This window comes from Rhinolophus sinicus, chromosome 5 (genome assembly GCF_057876585.1).
Source record: "Rhinolophus sinicus isolate RSI-liver-muscle chromosome 5, RSI-T2T, whole genome shotgun sequence".
Classification (NCBI taxonomy): Eukaryota; Metazoa; Chordata; class Mammalia; order Chiroptera; family Rhinolophidae; genus Rhinolophus; species Rhinolophus sinicus.
Genome location: NC_142505.1, coordinates 73,223,958 through 73,245,980, shown reverse-complemented (window position 1 = coordinate 73,245,980; position 22,023 = coordinate 73,223,958). Strand labels below are relative to the sequence as shown.

Below are 22,023 nucleotides of genomic sequence, written 5' to 3'. Positions count from 1 at the left end.
CCCTGACAGTCTGGATTAGGGTTTCCAGCCAGATCTCAGAAATTTTTTTCGCTTTCCCGTTCCTGAATCCTGAGATACAAACTTTTCTATTCTCCATGATGAATCGTTTCCACAAAGTGACGCGGCTGATACGACCAGCCACCTGGGTTCAAAAAGCCAATTTTCCAGATTTCCCGAGAACGGGCGCGGGATTCCCGCCCGGAAACCCGAGTCTGGATTTCTAAATGGAGGCGTGTATGACTAGGGCCAGCTAAGTTTCTTGTTCCCGCCACGGTCTCTTATCTGTAAGGCACAGATTATGAACATAAAGCAGTATATTGTGGTGACCCTTGGCCTCAAGACAGAGTGGTAAAGACTATGGAACTTCTAAAGAGGATAGTCTCTATTCTTTAATGGTAAGCATTATTGTGTGTTCCCGCCCTCCAAGAAAAATATGAAGTCCCCTCCCTAGTACGTTAGAGGTCCTTATTTGGAAGTAGCATCTCTACAGAGGTAATCAAATTAAAATGAGGTCATTAAGGTGGGCCCTACTCCAATATGACTGGTGTCCTTATTAAAAGGGGAACTTTCATAGACAGACATGCATAGACGACAGGCGATGTGAAGATGGTGATGTAAAGATTAACTCAAGATTGTAGTGATGCACCTAGAAGCCAAGGAACCCCCCGAAGTTGCCAGAAGTTGGAAAAAAAGTTTGCAACAGATCCTTCCCTGGTGCCTTCAGAGGCCCATGGCCCTGATGACACCTTGTCTTCAGACTTCTGACCGGCAGAATGGCTAGACAATAAATTTCTGTTGTTCCAAGCCAGACACTGGTGATTTGTTACGACAGCGCTAGGAAACTAATATGATTGGTAATTACTCAAATTTTTTAAACCTGTACAGGTCACAATATTTTGAATGTAGCCTGTTTGCAACCTCTGCTGAAGGGGAAGAGGTGTGGTCCCTGATGGTTTATTCCAGATCCACAGAGGGGCACAGCGGAAGGATGCAAAGCCGTGGGATCCCCAAATCCAGAGGTTCCTGGCCAATCCCAAGGAAGGGGGTCTGGCAGAGGCTCCCTCTCACCCAGGCTGAGACGGAGCCTCCACTGGGAACCTCTGGTCTCACCTCTCCCTCCCTCTTGAAGCCACTTACCCTCTGGGAGTCTAGGTGTCTGTGGCTATATGATGAGGACCACAGAATCCCTATCACACAGGCTTGTTCAAGGATCAGAAAGGATCAAAGTTGCAAACATTCTGTGAGGTTGTCTCTCCTCCTGCGAGGAGATGTAGAGAAAGCAGATATACACAGCTTGGGACACCACCCACTTCCTACTGGGAGTTCTTGGGCCCCCAGGGGAAGAGCCTCACCTTGTTTCTATGCCATGAAGCTCAGAAAGTTCTAAGCACAAATTGAGCCCTGACACCAATTGGGGCTTCAGAAAAAATGAGAGTGATAATAAATAAATGTAAAAAGAGTTAACAACACACCCTTTAAGCCAAGAAAAAAAAAAATACATCAGGAGGGACAGTCACAACTTTGTGGACTGAGAGGGGTGTGAGGGGCTGGGCCACAAGGCCAGGAGGGAAGGAGGGGGAGAAGGGTGAGGGTTTCCCCTCCCGGTCCTGGGAGATGGGGAGGAACCAACTAGGCTTGTGCAGCAGCTGCTGGAGGCATTTCCCCCACCCCTGCCCAAAGCAGCTGCTCCTCTGCCAGGGCCAGCCCCTCCTCAGTGGCCATGCTTGTGGCTGCCACCTAGCGGGACAGCGGCGTCTGCTTCAGGGACATGAGCACCGAGCGCAGGCGGGACACGTCTTTGCACTGCTTGCTGCTCTTGGGGTTGAAGTCGCACAGCTGGGCCACCTTCTCCCACTCTGTGCCTGGGGTCTCCTCCTTGGATTCCTTCACGAAAGCCTCCTCAGATGCCCTGCAGGGGGAGACAGGCAGAGGTCTCACAGCTGCTGCCTTTCCCAGGAGTCAGTGACGCTCTGCCCCCACCGAGCACGGCTGTGCTGCCCAGCCTCCTCTGCGGTAGTTTGTCCACAGGTCTCCTCCCCAGCCCCGTGCCCTCTGATCTCAGGCCCCCAGGAAGAGCATTGGCATCAGAAGCAGCCTCCTTGGGTCTTGCCTCAGGGCCTCTGCACTTGCTGTCACCTCCTCCTGAAATGCCCTCCCCCCACACCTGCTCAGGGCTTGTTGCTTCTTGTCACTCAGGACTGAGTGTGGGCCTCACCCTCCCACAGAGCTCTTCCCTTGCCACCCTACCCTGCACAGCAACCTCCCCCTCCCGTACCCCTGCCCCAGCCTAGACACTCTCTCGTCATTACCCCCCCATTAAGTTCCCAACCTGGGGCTCCTGGCACGTAGGGGCCCGTGGAGGAACTAACGTGGCACCTCAGCCGTTTTCAACATCTCCAAGAACCTGGCAGAGACAGGACATTGACTAACCATGTACCTGGTTCAGCATTGTCTCTGTCTCGTGGACCCTGAGAGTGTCTCCAGAAAAGGGTCCAATGCGCATAGAAAACTCAGTTAAGGAGGGTCTTGGCCTTTCCCATGCTAATGTGCATCCACGGAGGAGTGATGGACACAGACTCCACCACATCCCCTGGCATATATGACGGCACAGCTCTTTTTAGCCCAGAATGACTGTCATCTCTCTGGAGCCACAGCCTGGGGACTGCTCCATTCTAGGCTTTGCTTTCGTTGGGAATCAAGTTAGAATGAAAACTGGTCCTTCTTCATCAGAAGTTCTGGCTGACAGTTATACTTGTAGAAGCCAGTTTTGAAGGAACAATGGAGGGATGAAGTATAGTAAATACAGTTTAGTGGACAAAACCTAAACGTGAGCATCATTAAGATAGACAAAGGATTCTTCGGTGAGGAGGGCTGGGTCTGTGTTCTGTTAGGCCAGCAAGGATCCCCGGAAAACCCCTTTCTCCTTGGAAGCCCCCCTCTCATCTCTCGCAGGACCAGGCACTGGCTGACAGAGGGGAGCTGTCCAGGTGGTCCCTTGGGCTCTGCCAAGGATGAGCTGGCCCTGGGTTGAGGGACCTGGCCCCTCCCTAGTGATCTTGCTTACATGCTGTGTGCTCATTTCCTGACCTGTAAAGTGAGGATCAGAGCCTGCACTTTGCTGATCCTGACTGGCCTGAGAATCTAATAAGGTGGCAGATGTTTGCAGGCTTGCAACGATGGATGGAGTCGCATGGCCAGTGGGGCTGAGGGAAGCTTTCCTAGGAGCTGTCCTTCCCGCTGACCTTACCGCTTAAAGTGTGGTGCGTGGCCCCGCAGCATCAGCCTCACCCTGGAGCTTGCTAGAAATGCAGAGTCAGGGCCTCACCTCAGTCCCACTGAATCAGAACCTTCATTTAACAAGATGCCAGTGGTTCACAGGCACATGAAAGTCTGGGAAGCGCTGGTCTACACTCTCCCTCTCTTCAGGACTCCCTTGGGTGCTTCCTGGACCATTTCCTCAGGTGCAACAGGAGCACTGCCCCCCTGTGGTATTCCCCAGCATAGATGCCCCTCTGCCATCCCCACTGCTGCTCAAACCCTCCTATGGCTCCCGCTGCCTTCAGGATCAAGTCCAGCATCTTAGCCTGGCACAGCAGGCGTTTTGCAGCTGGCCCCTAGCTGACCTTCTCCATTCATCCCCACTAACATAGCCTGCAGCCACAGGCAACTAGGTATTTCCTGTCTCATCACCTTTGCCCCAGCCACTTCTCCCATCTAGAATGCTGTTCCCCTCTCCTCACTCTCCCTACCGAGCCGTTCCTCTTCCCACTTTAAGGTCCAGCTGAAAGTCTCAAGTCTCTGAAGCCGACCCTGGCTCCCCCAGCAGAGGGCAGCTCCAAGAGTTTGGTGTGTCCCTCCACGCAGCTCTTATCACAACACGATCCCGACCAAGAGTAACTTGTGGGGACAGACTGTGTCTGTCCTATTCCTGTCTGGACAGACACTGGCACAGGTAAGTACCCATAAGGACCAGGAGAGTGGATGGAAGAAGTGGCAGGCTGTTACTCGGGGGTGTCCTGGGCTCTGTGAGAGAATGGTTATCCAGACAGCATCAGAGAGTGTGCCCAGCTCGAGGAGCAGCAAATACTTGGCACTTAACGCAAGTGGCCAACCTCACACACTCATCCCTGCACTTTTCCCTTCAGCCTCACAATCCCCAACACACCCCCAGGTGTCGCTGTCGACCAATTGGGGTAACGAGGGAGAACCTCTGCCATCTCTGGTCTGGATTAGTCACAGTACCAACTAGGAATTTATGAGAGGGCCCCCTGGTGGTCAGGGCAGGGGTCATGGCCAAACTCGGGCAGAAGCTCTACGGAGGAGCAGTGCACTTGGGGGCAGGAGAGAAGGACGGGTGTGCTCCTAGGAGCTTCTTTGTACCTCCAGCAGCTGGCACTTAGGGTTTGCTTTGTTCAACAGAGGACCTCTTCACCCCACCTCCCACCCCCAAGAGTCATCTCACAGAGAGGGGATTGGGCAGCTTTGCCATTCGCCCCTCCCACCCAGGGATGGCCAGTGCATTCCCTTCTTTTCTCTGCCTGGATTTAGCAAAGCTGCCTCCGGGCAGAATAGACCTCAATAAGCATTTGCTGGAGGGATAAACGTCCTCCAGTCCCTGGGGTGCACCTCCTGCTCTGGTCACTGCCCTGGCACTGCTACATTCTTAAACCCCACAAGCAGGAGAAACTGTGGCAGCCACACACACAGGCCTTGCCCTCTCCAGCTTCCCCAGACAGCGGAGCAAAGGAGGCACACGTACACGTAGCCGATGATATCAGCATCTGGCTGCTGGTAGAATGCTTTGTCAGCGATCCTTGAGGGAAAGGGGTTAGGTGGGGAAGACGGAATGGCAAGACAGACAGACAGGCAGAGGGTTGAGAAAGAGAGACAGCGTTAGTTCCTCCAGTTGGAGAGGTGTTAGGAAGCACAGTTCTGGAAGGCTCAGCAACTATACACAGCCCAGAGAGGAGAGCGGGGATCCTCCACCCACCCACCCAGTGCCTTTTCTAAAACAGCGCTGGTCATTTTACTCCTCCCTTTCACAAACATTCAGCGGCTCCCCACCACTTACCCAACCCTGGCATTCAGATGCACAGGTCACCTCTCTCCCACCACGCCCTGATTCCCTGCTGCCCAAGACACAACGTCCTTTCTTTCATATGATTCTGTTCCCGGGTCTAGATTTCCCTTCCCTACCCTGCTCTCTTTTTTCCTGATGAACTCCTAATCATCCTCCAAAGCCCGGTCCCCCACACATGGCGGTCCCTCCCCACTGGCAGCCCTTGCTTCCACAGCCTTCCTGCAGAGGACCCTACTGTTGAGTTCAGCTGGACACGTATGTTTCTCTCCTCTGAGCTCTCTGAAGATACAGACTGGGTCCTTCTCATCTCTGTCTTCCTGATACCCAGCCCAGAGCCTGGCACGCAGCAGCTTCTTGAACAGAATTGTGATGGCTTCCCAGAGATGGCCTTTCCCTTCCTGGCAGGCCTGGTACCTGGAAGGGCACAGCCTCAAAGGCAGGGCTCCTGGGCACCATCTCAGAAGTGCTCTGAGACCATTTCCACAAAGGTGTTCTCTAGTGGCATCTGCTATCCTTACCTGCCCATTCCCCTTCCTCCAGGAAGGTCACCCTGATTGCCCTTTGCAGATCAGGCTGCCCTCACTTCAGCGCCTGTGGTTTGGGTGGGGCTGACCCATGCACAACACAAAGAATGGGACTATTGCCCATGCTGGGTCCATCAGAGAGTCCCTCCCCCTGGGACATTCACTGGGCCCGACCCATGAAGGTCAGGTCAAGGACTTATGCTAGAGCTATTGGGAGGAAAAGGTTATTTTATTCTCACTGAGGTTGCCAAGAGAAGAGAGCAGAAGCTTGGAGCCGCTGGCGGCCACCTTTGCCCCCATCCCAGGGGTTTGTGCCCAAGAGTGAAGGCACCACAGAGGAAAGAAGAGCTGAGAGACAGTAACAGTGGGTGCCAACTGACTTTGTTTCAGCCAATCTACCATGCTACCCCTGACTTTTCAGTTATACAGGCGACTAATGCCATTTAACGCTGTAGCCATTCTGGGTCGAAGCACTGTCAGTTCTACAAGCAACAAAATCCTGTACCCAGAGTGGTTCTTCTCTCCCAGCCAGGCCTCTGCTCTCTGCGACACTAACCATGGCCGCAGAGGCGCAGGCCTAGCTGCTGGCCGCTGGGCCCCGGCAGTCTGGCTCCCATCGCGGGGTCCTGGGACCTCTTTTGCTGACTGCAGAACTTGTTCCTCACTGTTGGGTGAGGAGGTGAGGACTTAACAGGGCATCAGCTCTTCAGAGTTCAAAGCTTTGAACTCCACGGGCAGCCGAGGAAGCAGCCTTGGGCGTTTCAGCTTCCCCTTCCTCCGTGTTCTTCCCACCACATCATCCATTCTCAAGGCAGTCCCCCATACCATAGTTCCTCTCACTGTCCCCATAGACCCCTCATGTTCCCAAAGCCCCCTCAAGTCCCCACAGCCCCTTCCTGTCCCCTTAGCCCCTCCTGTCCCCATAGCTCCTCTCACCGGTTGTTGATCTTGTTCTTTTCGACTTGTTCACTCTGGCGCTGGTTCCACTCCTCTAGGTCCTTCTTGGCCTTCTCCCGCCACTCCTGTTCTGTCACCTTGGAGGCAGCATCTGCAACCCCCACAGGAGAATGAGTGGCAGCTTTCCCACAGGGAGTGGAAGGCCCAGCTGCTCTGGCTGCTTCTCCCTCGGCCCCCAGGGGTCATCCTCACACAACTCCCACATTAAGGCAGTGCAGGGCTCCATATATCCTAAGGCTTCCCCACCTCCCCCATGTCCCAAACAACCATCCCAGCAGGGAGCCCAGGTTGGGGGCACCCCAGCCTTGTGCCCTCACCCAGCTCCTGCAGCCGTTTCTTCTGCTCCTCTCTCCATTTGCGGATGCTCTCGGGTTCCTGTGTCAGCCTGTCAACCTGGGCAATGGCAGCGTAGCCATCAGCTGGGCCATTAGCCTCCTAGAACACAAACACATAGCTGTGCACCAGCCCATCTACCTGCCCTCCTGTGTCTGCTGCCCAAGGACCAGGATACCACCTCACATCTCAACCTCACATGCACTGTCTCCTTTGCACTTCCTATGCCCTCTGCCAGCTACCCTTCCCCCTGTGTGACCCTGGGCAAGTCACTCAACCTCACTGTGCCTCACTTTCCTCATCATAAAATGGGCTAAATAAGAGTACCCACTCCTTAGGGCTGATATAAGGATGAGTTAAAAAATGTACAGAACTTCTGACACTTCTTCGCACACAATGAGTCACTTGTGTTACTATCATTAAAGTCATTCTATTACAGTTTTATTTATCCAATAACAGTAGAAATGACGTCACTTTATGTTTACTTGTCCATTGTCTGTCTCCTCCATCGGAATGTCACTTTTGTGATGACAGAGACCTAGTCTGTCCCGCTCACTGCTGTGTCCTCAGCGCCCGGCCCATAGCGGATACTCAGTAAACACTTGCTGAGTGAACAAGCAGCCTTGAGATGGGCAGGCCTCGGCTAGGATTATGGTAAAGGACCTGGGCTCTGGGGCCAGAGTATCTAAGTTCAAACCCCACTTAACCTTGCTGGGCCTGTTTTCTCATCTGAAATGGGAATAAAACTACCACTAATTGCTGTTATGAGGATTTGGTGCAACAATTATCTGTAAGATTTAGAAAAGTCCCAGGCATGGAGCGATGGCTCAGTGAGTGGTAGCTAGAATTCTTCTTATTCATTCCCATTTTATAAAGGAGGGAACGGAGGCCAAGAGAGATGGCATGATGTAGTGGCAGAGCCAGGGCCAGAATCCAGGCCCCTGATCCTCTGCCCACTTCTCCACGCCGCCTGCCAGCGCTGGGGACTCGAAGTGCTGGGATGGAGAGCTCAGTCAGTAAGGACGTGGCTCCCTTCTTTCTGGTCTCGCCAAGCCAGAGACTTTTTACGATCTGATCCGATCCGAGACCCAGCCCCATCTCCCGCCGCTTCCGCTCCGGCACTCTGCTCGCCCCACACATTCCTGTCAGCACATATCCTGCCTTCGCTTTCAGCCTGCAATTGTGTCCCCTCCCTTCTCCAGCTGATGAAATCTTACTGCATCCCACGACTTTCCAGCTCAAAAGTCACAAGCTCTGGTATAGTTTCCAACTCCAAGCAGATTTTGCAGCCCTTCTTCTCTGTGCTCTGTCACGGCCTTCACCTTCTACTGTGAGTCTCCTGCTGGACCATGAGCTCCTAACAGGCAGGGCAGGACGATTTTTACAGCCTCTAAACCCGTTTCGTCCTTTCATTGCTCCCCATGCTCCTCCTTCAAGCACTCATCAAAACTGCCATGAATACTGGTGTTTAGTGTCTTCTCCCCACGCGACAGCGTCTGGCATGCCCTGTCCAGTGTGCCACCACTGTCGTGGGCACAGACGGTGCTCAGTAAGCAGTGGCTGCATGGATGAAGGCCCCCAGAGCCAGCATGTGCCCGGTTTAGCGGAGGTTCTCAGTAAGCATTTACCCAAGAGGTGAAGGGGCACATGGCAGTCTCCGCTGTGTGGGAAGAGGGAAGGGCGGGCCCAGGGCAGGGTGGTGCAGCCTGGCAGGGCGGGTCAGGCCCGCCCTTGGGTGGGGCAGTTGGGCGGAGCTCTTATTCCACTTTTCTTCCTGCACTACACTTGAGTTTGGAGTCTCAAGACTTGCCAAGGGGCCTTGAATCTGGAGTACACAAATTGATCGCTGCTGTTGGGTGAGCCCCACCCTGTCGGCTTCCGGGAACAACCCTGCCCTGAGGTCCAGCTGCCAGAACCCCTGTCCAATCCTATACAAGTCCCATCTGCAGACAACTGCAGTTACTTTTGTGTATTTGTGTTTATTCAGGTACTACATTTTATCTTCTTCATGGTACCTGTGGCATCTGAAATGACTAGTTTGTTTACTGTCTCCTCCCTCCAAGAAAGTAAGCTCCTTAAGGGCAAAGACTGCCAATGGATAGTACCCATTACAAGGAAGGCCTGGCTGTAGGCGGAGTTTGAGAACATTTATTGAATGAATTAACCTGCTCAGGCTTGGAGACAGGAATGAACCAGACAGCCCATCAGCCGGGAGCTTGGCAGGGGGAGTCCCCCCAAAAAGGAGGACCACGACTGGGATATGCACTGTGACACAGGTCAGGTAAAGAAGGGGGACAAGCGAGGGCATGCCCATTCTAGACTGGGGGCAGAGTAGGATGAGAAGAGATGGGGGAAGGGCATTTCAGGCCAAGAGCGGGCAGCGGCAGGTCCACGTGGGGCCGGTGCCTTTGGGGAACTCTGAGTACAGAGAAGATGGGGTGAGAGAGGTGGGCTGGAAGGGCCCTCTGGACAGGGGTCACATCCTGTGTGTCCTTTAGGACCCACCATCTCCACAAAGCCTGCCCTAAAATGAAGACTCCAGTTTATAGAGCTTTAAAACTTGCAGAGAACTTGCAATTTAAAAGTTCTCTTTGATCTTTACAACCCTACACGGTGGGTTGTATTACCTTTATGTTACAGGTAGGGAAAGTCTCACGCCAAAGTCCCAGGGTCACCCGGCCAGGAACTGGTAGAGCCAGAATTCAAACTAAATTCCTGGGTGTGAACATACTGGACATGTAGTAGCCAATTTCACATGATTTGTGCGTCTACTTTTTGTCTTCTTGATAAGTCTACCTTCCCAGGAGTAGAGCCTGTGCCCCCTCCTCCCATGACCCCACGCCCCATCCCCACCTCTCTCACCCTCACCCGTGTACCCCGGGTCTCGCTCAGTGATTTTGTCAGGAATTTATAAGAAGCTTCTGGGCTGCAGAGCACTTTTCTCCACAGACCTGTGGGAGAAACAGGACACAGCCTCTGATCCCCATTTTACAAATGAGAGCTCCATCTCAGAGCAATGACTAGTCCAAGGTCGTCTGGCTTTAAAAAGCCTGGAATGAAGCCCAGGATGTTTGATTCCGCTGCAGCCTGCCTCAGTCTTTCGGGGAGCAGCCTTGAGGAGCAGCTCGGACCCCCTAGTGCCTCTCTCAGCCCCTGGAGCAGCTGTACATCCAAAGTGTGTTCTAAGCACGTGTGCCCGGAGGTAGCCGTGCCGCAGGCCGCAGGCCTTGGCCAAGCCAGGTCCACCTCCTCCACCACTTCCCATGGGCATCCAGGCCCAGCGGGCCCCAGGCTCTGGGCAAGCTCAGGGCCGAGTGACTGACCCTTTGTGCCTTCGCATATGCTGTCCCCTCAGCCAGGACCACCCACATCCCCGCAGGCTGCCTCAGAACCACTGCCAGCACCCACTGCCTGTGGCACTCCCTGATTTCAGTGCAGCGCCTGGTGCCTGGGCCTGGTTCAAGTCCCAGCTCCTCCCAGCTGTGTCACCAGAGCAAGCTTTAACCCCCCAATGTGTCCTCCTCATCTGTAAAATGGGGACAATGACAGAACCTACATCATAGGAGTGTTGGGAGGATAGAATGAGTTAATCCATGTAACGCTTCTGGGTGGTGTCTGACACACGGTAAGAATCAGACCAAGCTCCCCACACTACCGGGTTGCCGAGCACTTGTCATCCTGCACTGCTGCCATCACTTCTTCCCAGGTCTCTGTCCTCTGTTAGAAACAAGCTCTTTGAGGATGAACATGTGCTGGATTTGCCTCTACGTCCACGGCTCCAGCACAGTGCACGGAACTCCAGGAATGTGAATTGACTCAGTGAAGGAGCGAGTGGCTGCCTGCAGAGCCATGTGGAGGGACAGACAGCCTGGGAAACAGCATCAGAAGGACTGGGCTTTAACTCCCTTTGTGCCCCTCACTGGCTGTGGGACCTTTGAGAGTCCCTTCCCTGGGCTTCTTGTGCTTCTTCACCTGTTAAATGGGAGTGGCAACATCCCACGCAGGGTGCAAAGCGGGGCCCATGTGCAGTAACTGCTGTGCAAGCCTGTGACCTGTGGCAGGTGTGCACATGAGAGGGCTGGCAGGCTGCGTGGCTCACTGGTGCCACATGGCAGCCCTGTGCATGTGAGCCAGGCTGCATGACCAGGACGAGCACAGCAGTGTTTCTGGCAGGGAAAGTCCTGAGAAACCATTTGCTGGCTCCTCTTCTCTGGCTGCTATGGACTTGTTTCCCCTGCTTCTATCAGTGAGCAGTTGGAGGGGGTCTGGGGGACAGCCCTGGGGGCACAGCAGGGCTCCTCTTTAATCACTTGAATGTCCCATTGAGGAAATTGGGTCAGCTGGCATAAGGGCTGGCAGGCAAGGACTCACCAGGGGCAAGCTGGAGAGGGAAGGGGTCAAGAATGGCTAGGACCAAAAGGCAGGAGGCTCCAGGCACAGCCAGGTTTATCTCAGTGCAGCTCCCTAGCACCCCCGAATCAGGAACCCTCTTCTGGACACCACATGAGCACCACCATGGGCCATGCTCGCCATACCTGTGCTGTGAATCCAGGGACAGCCAGGAGGATAAGGCATGTCCGTCTCTGGTATTAAGCAGCTCAAACTAAGCTAAACTGAGCTGTTGATTTCTCTAAGTAGCTCAACGGTGGATGATGGGAGAGGTGGGGGAAGGGAGAGATTTTGTGCAGAAGGAATGAGTGCTGCAGGGGCCTCCTGCCCCTGGCCTGGCAGTGCCAGATAAAACTGGAATAGGTATGGACAGGCTTATCCTTAGGCCTCGTTGGGAATCCGGTCCATACCTGGACCCTCTAGTGGCCCACAGGCTGCCACAAAAACCCACAAAGGTAGCAAGAAAGCTCTGCCCCAGACTCTTGAAAGTGTTGGGTATGCAGGCTTCTCCCCCTGCAGCCCAAGCCAAACTGTTTGATTCTAAAGGTCTGCGAGGGGCCTCCCACCTGTGACCCAGCCACCAGGTCTGCACAGTCCACAGCAAGGATGTGGTGCAAAGGGCACCAGACCAGGGGCAGGAGGTCTGGGTGGACCCTGCTGCTGAGTGACCGGCCTCATCTGTGACCCCATCCTGCCTGTAAGGCTTCTGGGATGGCATGAGTGTGAAACAAATAAACATACTTGGGGGGCGGGGGGGCGGCCGGATGGCTCAGTTGGTTGGAGCACGAGCTCTGAACAAGGTTGCTGGTTTGATTCCCACATGGGCCAGTGAGCTGTGCCCTCCACAACTAGATTGAAGGACAATGACTTGGAGCTGATAGGCCCTGGAGAAATACACTGTTCCCCAATATTCCCCAATAAAAATTTTAAAAAATAAACATACTTGGGGTTATTAATGGGACAGTGAGAGTAAGAGTTCCCACTGAGATTGGGGAGGAGGCCCAGGGTTCCTTAGATCTGTCAAACACAAAGCAAGACCGGAGGGTATGGGGGGAGAAGATCTCATCCTAATGCATAGAAAGGGACAGTTCTCCTCCTCACAGTGTTCTGGGTACTTCTGTGGTTCCAAATGCATCTCCAGCTCTAGGTCCACTTTAGGACACAGACCTCTGGGTCAAGCAAAGTCCTTTTCGGTGTGCCCAGAGCAAGGGCAGCCTGTGTCTCAATGATCTACCAAATGGTACAGGATGAAACGCTGATTATTTTGGGCTTTCAGGCCCATGGACACATGAAATCAGAAAACCCTAGAGACTGACTTTTCTAGCTTGCAGATAGTTGAGTAATTTTCCAGAGACAGGACTTGGCCAGTTTCCCTGTGTAAGGTACCAGCCCATCCCTCTTACATAAGAAAGTATTGTTTATTCTCTTAGAGAATTCAGGAGGCGCGACAGGGTGGGGCGAAGCAGATCACCAAGCAGCGGCCCTGGGGTCGGCCCTGGGGTCGAGGGTCTCTGCCCCCGTCCAGTGGGAATTAAGGCTCATCTAATGAAAGTTTGCCTCACCCAGGCATCTGGCAGGGGATGGGGGGATGACGACAGTTTCATCTGTGGGGTCCTGGGGATGCCATCTGTGGGCCAAGTTCTCTAAGTCTAAATACTTTTAATTTAAGTATGATTGATATACAATATTATATGAGATTCAGGTGTACAACACAGTTATTCATCTGTCTAAATATTTTTAAACCAATTTATATATATATATATACATATATATGTATATATATATATATATATATATGTGTATGTATATATATTTATATATATATATATATATATATATATATATATATATATATATATATATATATGAGGGAAGGAGGGTTAGGTGGGTACAGAGAGGCAGTCTTTAACTAGAAATATCCTTACTACGTGTTTTGGTGCGTGCATGTGCGTTTGTGTGTGACAGTGTGTGTGTGTGGGGGGGGTGCACAGAACCACTATAAAGAATTTTTAAACAATGAAAGTGAAAGCCCTTCTCTTATCCCTCCCCAACCCCCATTTTGGGGCTAACCATTGTTAGCAGTTGGTGCACAACCTTTCAGATATTTTGTGCAAACATGTATCTAAAATAAAAAGCAGGACCATACTGTGCATATTATTCTGCAAGCTGCTTAATAGATTGTGGGCATCTTTCATGTCAATACAGAAAGCTCTGACTGTCTTTTTAAAAACAGCATGGTTTCCCAATTTACCCACCCAGGCTCCCAGGGCTGGACCCTTAGGTCATTTCCAGTTTGTCTGCTACTATACATCATCCTGCAAAGAATCTGGGGGTCCTTGTCCAGTTATTTCCTTAGGGAAAACTCTGAGGAATGGAATCTCTGAGTCAAAGGCCTGCCCAGTTAAAATGTTCATGTGTGTGAGGGACGGCCACTCAGTTCAGCCTGGGAGGACCAATGCGTGCAGGGCCCTGTGCTTCCTTCAGTCCACACCACGGTGGGCTACTTTATCCCTCCCTCCAGGAGCAGGGCATCACTGTGGGTAGCCAGAGGCTACAGTCTTTCAATCCCTGTGTCTTGTGGTCCTTATTCCTCATCATGTTCTCCTACATAACAAGAAAATCTTGTCAAAATCTCTATGTTCCCATCCCAATGCATCAGACATAGTGAACAGAAAACTGGGAGCCCTAATCCTACTGATGGGTAAGTTCCTGAGATCTAGGCTGTCGGTCTCTACCACTGCTAAGGCTGAATCTTGCTTACCTGAAACACATCTCCATTGATCGTGGTCCCTATGTCCTCAGAACCAGCTAGAAAGAGAACAAGGAGACAGCATTACTCGTTGCTCAGCTTATAGGAAGAGCGGAATGGTCCTACATTAGCACCCGGAGCCAAACTCTGTATGTACCCATGCGAGTATTGACCCCTCCCCCAAAATAAACATTCTGGATACGTAAAAGACTTGAGCTCTGTCCTTAACTGTTCACCATCCCTTCTCACAGCCTTTATCACATTTGATTTTCACCAGTCTTGTGATAAAGTTGACATCAACCCATTTTACAGATTCTCAAACTGAGGCTCAGAGAGGCTATGTGATTGCCCAAGGTCATCCAATGAGTAATAGCTCCTCACCTACCTGAAATGAATGTACCCTCTACCACAGCTGGGAATGGCCCAACTATGGAGCCTGTGCCTGGTGAGCAGGTAGAGGAGCTGTAGGCTCAGGGTGGAGTCTGCAAGGGCTAAGGAAGTGGGATCTGCGAGTCTCTGCCTGTCCCTGGGGCTCCTGAGCAACAGCTCCACCTGAGAAAGCAAGAATCACAGCCCCCACCAGACAGCACTGGGCCTATTCTTTCCTCCTGCCCCTCCCAGAAGGATTTCATTTTGCCCTCAACAATGACTTCTGGTCCCTGACATCTGATTAGTCACAAATTCCTGTGGCTTCTGCTGCAACAGTGACCCTCCAAGTTGCCCTCCACTCTCTGCCCAGTCTGGCCTCAGCGCCAGCTCTCGCTCGTACAGCTGCGTTGGTCTCTGCCCTGCTGGTGGCAAACACCTGGAGGGGCCCAGCTATATCCTTTGTCCTCACCACTGTCCTTCCCGGATCCCTGCACGGTACCTGCAACTTAGTAAGAGTCAGAACCTATTTGTTGAACAAACAAATGAATAAATGCATTGAAGGAAGGAAGGAAGGAAAGAAGGGAGGAAGGGAAGGAAGGAAGGAAAGAAGGGAGGAAGGGAGGGCGGAAGGAAGGAAAGAAGGAAGGAAGGAAGGAAGGAAGGAAGGAAGGAAGGAAGGCTGGCTTTGTCCACTCACAGGTCTCCCTGACTCCAGCTTCATGCTCCCCCAACCCTCTTTCAAACCAACTCCAGAGCTGACATTTTGTAAAGCATACACTTACCTATGTCACTCCTCTCATTAAAAATTTAATAAAAATGAACCAAAAGGAAATCCACTTCCCACGGACCACAGTAGCCTATAGGGCCTGCTCCTGCCTCAGGGACTCGGCAGGTGCTGTTCCCTCTGCCTGGAAGGCCCTCCCACCCATCTCCAAGTGGGCGGCTCCCTCACTCCCTTCAGCTGCTGTTCAAACGTTGCTTTATTATCAGCCTTCCTTGACCACCCCTGACATTCACCCTTCGGGCACCTGCCTCCAATATTGTCTCTATAGCAGTTACCACTGCCCGATATGTTTACTTAGTTATGTGTTTATCTGCCTTCCCCACTTGAATGGACTCTCCAGGAGGGCAGGAACTTTGTTTTGTCCACTGCTGGAGCCCAGCACCTTGTGCCTGATACATAACAGGGGCTCAGTAAATATTTGTCAAATGAGTACATTTGACATAGCACTTGAGGATCTTTACAGCCTGGCCCCACCCATTTTTCTTGCCTCACTGCCAACCAGCCCTTCCCACAAACCCTATATTGTTTCCTCCTTCCCCAAGCATACCACTCCATACCCCATGCCTGTCTTCCTGCTTCCCTCTCTGACGAATGTTCTTCTGGATCCAGTCACTCTCTAAGGCCCAGTTCACCAGTCATCTCCTCTGGAAAGCCCTCCACTATTGCTCCTGCTTCCCTAGGCACTGATGGAGGGTCTCACCGCTGGTGTATCCCAGAATACTGTGCCGCATCCCCCACCCTCTAATGCAATTACTCATGACCTCTCAGGGGTCATGCACTCCCTTATCAGGCTCTGTATCCTGTTCAGCTCCTGAGGGCTCCTGCACAGAATGGGTGAGAAATAAGTGTGGATTAAATGGAAGTCGAGTTTTTCTTTGGGGGCCCCCGGTTATCTACAAGGCCTGACTGAGGCCTCTCAGAAACTGCAGTGTCTCCTAGCAAAAAGCCACAGGACGCATGAGATGACCACAGATGGACAAGTATCCCTTTACCAGCCAGACAGAGATGTGAGCACAGTGACAGTGCTTTCAGCCTGGGGATTGAAGGGAGGGACACTTAATCCGTGGAAATAATCTCCACTCTATATAAATTAGAGTCAACTCTGTTTTCAGAGTAAAACAGGGGTCGATTCTGACCAGATAGGTCAGCAATCATCCCTACTCATTCAGATAGGGCTTCTCCTGCCTGAGTGGCCTGGACCCTAACTCAGGTGAGCTGGTGGGGTTTCAGTGGCAGCATCTTTCCCTGGGGTATCTCCTCCACCAGGACCTTATATTACCAGCGTCCATTCACAACAACGCTGGTCTGTGCACTTGGCCTCTCTGGAGTGGAAGTTGTACCATCCCACTCCACCCTGACCAGTCCCAGGCTCAAGCTCCACTGGCCTTCAGAAAGTCTCAGCCTCAGTCTCTCAGTCCCAAGAGTGTTCTTCTGGAGATGAAGTTTCAGCCTATTCGGGAACCCACAGACACCCACATACAGAAATGCGAGTATGTGTTCCCTTAATGCTTTTTGATGCATCTCTTGCACTTTTATAACCGTGTGTCTGCAGTCAGAGGCCGGCAGCACAGGAGCACAGCAGACACAAGTCCCAGACATGACCGCTGGGTGTTCCTTCCCTCAGCTTCCTGACCCATTTTGGAACAGGGGCAGACAGGGTCCAGAACATTCCTGGGAGCTTACTGAGGCCCAGCAGGGCAAACAGGCTTGCCAGGAACTGACTAGCAAGTCAGCGGCAGAGCTGGGCTGGGTGCTCAGCAATCTAGGTGTGAAAAAGTAAACCTTCTGGGCCTTACCCAGGGTGATGAATGGAAACAGTGTCCATTGCACAGGCTGGCCACAGTTCCAGCCCCACAGGAGAGACTCAATGTAGCTCAGGCTCAGGCCTACACCAGACACCTCTTTTCCCAGGGGCACCTGGGGCCCAAGTCAGGGTACTCTGTGCAGGGGCATCATCTAAGAGACAAGACTCAGAGGTGCTGACAGGCAGCGGTGGTGGGAGCCAGCTTCCATCCAGCTCCCGGCAGGCCAAGGCACATGTTCCCCACCCATCTGGCTTCCGGCACTCACTGCTGGTCCAGGGGGAATTACTTGCTCAGCACCATGTAGGCTTAGGAGTGCAGATCAATTTCATCCTTTCTGGCCACCTATTGAGCTGCCAGCCAAGATACCTCCTGGATCCCCCTGCCCCACTCAGGAGGGCATTTGCAGCTTTTGCAGTGTGAAATACTGAGTCCCACAGACCCTCAGAGGGCATGTCCCTGCTTCTCTCCCTGCCACCTCAGGCATGCGGCCAATTCGTGCCCCACCCCTGCCAGAGAGGGAAACTCCCATCCAGGCTGTGAGCCCTGAGAACCCCACTGTCCTGGGAGAGGCCACAACCGGCTCAACTCCCGGACACCTCTGGCTACCTCAGCCTGACTTCTACTGCTTCTCTCTCAGGGGGTTGTGACATCTGCTGTTTTCAGCAGAGGATCCCCCAGGCCAAGCCAGACTGGGTAAGCTGGTGGTCTCAAGGAGGAGAAGTGGACAAATGAATATTGCTGCGTGAACATGGGCAGGCATTTCCTAGGATGTGCAAGGGTCTGTCCTGAGATGCTAGGAGCTGCTGCTTCAGAAGACCTCCACTGCTGGTTTGGTTGGGTAGCAAAAGACCATCCCCTCACCCCCACATCCCATCACTTCCCAAGATAACTGCCGACCGTCCTGCCATAGCATGTGAAAGAGCATGGAGCCCAGACTTGGAAGGCCTGGGATTGGATCAAGTCCCAGATCTGTCACTCACGGCTGTGTGACTTTGGGCAAGATACTCAATCTCTCTGGGCCTCCACTTTCTTATATGTTACAAAAGTCTTGTTACATTTCTCATAGCAAGGGGCTACAGAGAGCTTGAAGCTCCTCAAGTCACAGAAACTGTCTTACTCATGTCTGTATCCCCAGTTGTCCTGGCACACAGAAGGTGGTCACTAAATGTTGAATGAATACAAACATAACTCTAAGGAGCCTTACTTGTAAACATTTTTTTAAAATATGTAAGCTACCACTTACTCCAAAAGGCCGAGAAACCCCCACCAAAATAACGACGTTAACAGGAAGCAAGTGCTGTGTTGGATGCACCCATGAAGGTGATATCTAGTTTTTTACTAAATATTTTAAGAAATTATTCTTTCAAGCCAGAACCAGAACAGAAACATCATTGATAAATGTGCTGTCACAAAGACCAGGCCCCGGACCCTGTGTCTGAAGCTAGCCACAGCAGCCCTGGCCCACCTTTGAAAAACACCACAGGGCAGGACCACATGTGACTGTGCCCTGCCCCCACTCCCTTGGTGTCTAACTCAGAGCCAGGCATATGGAAGATAATGTGGTCAGGTGGAGAGGGCTTAGAGTCTGACAGAAACAGATTTAAACAGTCGCTCTGCCACTTACCAGTTGTTTTAGTACTGTACTTTTTGAGCCTCGATTTTGCTATCTCTGAAATGGGTTTAATAATGCACATAAAATTATTAAATATAAGTAAAGTGCCTAGCCCAGTGACTGCAGGATGGCAGGTGGTCCCCAGGGAAGGTTTGTGAGTTCTTGGAGCCCCCACTGTCCACTGCTTTCCCAGCTTTAGGAGAGAGCTAAGTCTGAAGGGCAGAGAGGTCTGCGGTTCTGCCCACACCTTCAGGGCTCAGCTGGAAGCCCACACAGCCAGGCTACTACCCCAGGCCAGATTCTCAGGGCTGGGCACCATTGGATTCCAAAGCCTTGCAGTGGTGAAGCTGGCCTGGGAATAAAATGTCATGACGAATTCTTGCCCCGGGAGCCACCAGATCCACAATCCCAGGCGGGGCCTCAGATGAGAATTTCCAAGATTCCTCCGCATTTCCCCCCAGATCCGGCTCACACACTGCCCCAGGCCTGCTCCTGGCTAGTGGAGAGCAGGCGCTCTTCATTCAACCGCTGGGCTTAGAGGCCCAGTCTGTGCTGACCTGGTACCCCGGTTTGAGGCGCAGGCCCCCCACTGCCCATGCCACTGCGCTGACTCACCCCCATTCGCGGGTCCCGGCTGCGCGAGGGCCGCCTGGCCGCCGGCAGGTGCCCCGAAACCTTCGTCATTCTCTATGCCCGCGATCTCACTTTCCTGCTGGGCCAGGAAGGCAGCCGCCGGGTCCTCCTCGGCCGCCTCGGGGGCCCCGCTCAACGACGACGAGAAGAAGCCAAAATCATCAGCCATTTTCCCCGCGTCTCTGCTGGAGGGTCCGCCTGGCGCTCGGCTCTGCCCGGCGCTGCGCCCCGCGGCGGCGGCACTGTCACCCTAGCGCCCAGGGGGCCGACTTCTGCGGGGACGCGCTCGGTGTGGTGGGCCCGCACTTCCTCTACGCCACCGGGCCCGACTCTCCTGTCACTGCGGTGCGGACGGGAGGAGCCGGGACGGGAATGCGGTGATGTCACCGGCCGAGGGAGGGGGCCCGCAGGACGGCCGGAGGTCGCCTAGCGGCGGCCACCGGAGGGCAGCAGCAGGACGGTGGCGCAGCCCCAGGGGCCCCGAGGCCGGGGCAGCGCTCTTGTTCCCTGCCAGAGGGCTCATTTCCAGAACACCAGGACACCGCACAGCTCCGGCCAGGTCTACAGGCGAAGCTCACTGCACAAAATGGCCATAGCGTGCACAGGGCCACCGCGGGCGCGCAGCCCCGACCTCCAGAGCACGGAGCGGGTGGTCGCTGCGCGGAGCTTGCTCCTGATCCACTCTGCAGTTTCTTCACCTAAACTGGGTGGATATTATAAATCTCATTATTATGAGGCTAGGAGAGGTGACACTAAGTCCACAGCGTGATTGCATCTTTCTTGCAGATCCAGAGCCTTTCCCACCAGGACGCGTTGCTTTAGTGCATTTCTCTTCATTTGGGGTGGCTTCAGCTCAGATCGCCAGAGATTGTGTGACCTGACTGCACCCCTGCTTAGAGGCTGGGCCCCTCAAATGTCCAGCCTGAGAAAGGCAGACAATTGATCCAGGCAGCCTGCCAGCCCCCACCCAATCACCCTCACTACACAGTGTTCAAACGCCTCCTCCCTGCCGGTGCTGTGCCAAGCACTAGGGCGACAAAACGTAGCAAAAACCAGCCTTGGCAATGGGGAGATTACAATCTATCAGACCAGCAGATGGCAAGCGGGCCCTCACAGCCCGTGTGCAGGTGCTCTGACACTGAAACGGGTACCAGGAAACCCGGAGGGGCTTTGGGATCTTCTCTTTCCGATTTGCAACTTGAACATCAACGGTGAACTGGAAGAGAAAAGGGAAAGATACACCCCAAGCTGTGGTAGCAGTTCCCTTAGTGGGTGGGGGCGTGGCAGTAGAGTTGGGGTGAAGGGGCCTTTCAGTCTTGCTCAGTAATACTTTGATGTAGGTTTCACTCTTATGATGAGAATATTATTAGTAGTGTAAACAAGAAAGAAAGAAATTGAAGGCCCTGCTCAACCTGGTCCAAGTGCACCACTCCACCTTCATCTCACACTGCTTTCTCATTCCCCCAGCTACAGCCTGGGGTGCTGAAAAGACTTGGAAAGTTTGCTTGTTTAACAGACCTGCCCTAAATGTCAACTCCAGATTTTGTGGAGACAGAGGACTAGTGAACATGCTCTGTGCCTGCCCATTGTGATCTCCACCGGGCGTTCTGATTTAATTTCCTTTTCAAATTGTTCATTGTTCGTGTGAAGAAATGCAACTGAAATTTGTGTGTTGACTTTGTATCCTGCTACTTTCTTGAATTCACTGATTAGTTCTAACAGTTTTTTTTGTGGCATCTGTAGGGTTTTCTACATATAAGATCATATCATCACATGCAGATTAATATTTGGCCAAAAAGTCACTGACATCTCTTATGTGTATTTCTCGAATTCTTGGTTTGCCTAGCTCCCTTCCCTCTAGTACTCTGTCCCGTAAATCCAAGCCACTTCAACATCCCCAAACTCCTGTCTCTGTCTCTTTGACTCTTGAGACCACTGGGCTCTCTTTGGGTGCCCCTTTCGTACTCAGCAGTTTAACATTCCTTCAGGTACAAAGCCTGGAGAATCATACTTGTTTGTTTCTCTTCTCTTAGGGAATCACAGTTCTGTTCTACCTTTTGTTAGTGTCTGAAAATAATTATTTCACATACTTTGTCCAGTTTTCTAGTTGTTTACAGTGGGAAAATAATTTTGAACCCTGTTACTTCTTCATGGTCAATAGAAATATCTCCTCTTAATCTTTTTCTTCTTAAAAAATTGTATTTGTGCAGGATAAATAAATATCATTACTTACAAAAAGCAGAATTAATCTTCCTTAGAGGATGTGCTTCTGTGAGAGTTAATGGAGTTGCTGAAACTGGACAGAGACATTTCTTTGAACAAAATTTTCTTTTCAGAAGAAGTTGGAGGAAGACTTTCTGGCTGACCCTTCCCCAAAGATGCAGATGGCATTCAGAGGTTTCTAGCACCCATGGTGCATCCTGGCTGATGCTGGATGGGGCACAGGATGCCCTGGGGGCATGTAAGGGAGGATGCTTCCACCAGCATTGTTGATCTTGGAATTTCACGATTTTCCTGGGACATCTGTCTCTGTCTCTGAACTGCCTGTTTCTGCCTAGAAGATTCAGGCCCTCAAGGCCATTGAATGCTGTAGGGACATCCAGCTAAAGGATCTGCCTACTTCAGGACTCTCTCCTTAAACATGAAGTTGACATTTTCTTTAAAATCTGCTTAATGCCTTTCTTGTTCTCTCCACTTCCAACATATTTACTGCCTAAAAGGTAATCCCGCCCGGGGCCTACGCCCTAAATGGAAGCTGCCCTGACAGGCCGTGTCCAGGAGGCGGGTC

The 22,023-nt window shown here is 52.4% G+C and overlaps 1 protein-coding gene across 2 annotated transcripts; it reads right to left on the bottom strand.

The window, feature by feature from the left end:
- Positions 1 to 1,460: 1,460 nt before the first annotated feature.
- CLTB (clathrin light chain B) lies at positions 1,461 to 19,623 on the bottom strand. 2 transcript variants are annotated; one of them, XM_019756125.3, is made up of 6 exons: positions 19,218 to 19,623; positions 14,045 to 14,091; positions 6,879 to 6,996; positions 6,541 to 6,652; positions 4,760 to 4,813; positions 1,461 to 1,909 (listed from the first exon to the last, which is right to left on the bottom strand). In XM_019756125.3, exons 1-6 carry the CDS (start codon positions 19,402 to 19,404, stop codon positions 1,738 to 1,740), a joined length of 690 nt encoding a protein of 229 aa, XP_019611684.1. In that variant the 5' UTR covers positions 19,405 to 19,623; the 3' UTR covers positions 1,461 to 1,737. The 2 variants fall into 2 exon arrangements, with proteins under 2 accessions (XP_019611684.1, XP_019611685.1); XM_019756126.3 differs by lacking the exon at positions 4,760 to 4,813.
- Positions 19,624 to 22,023: the final 2,400 nt, after the last annotated feature.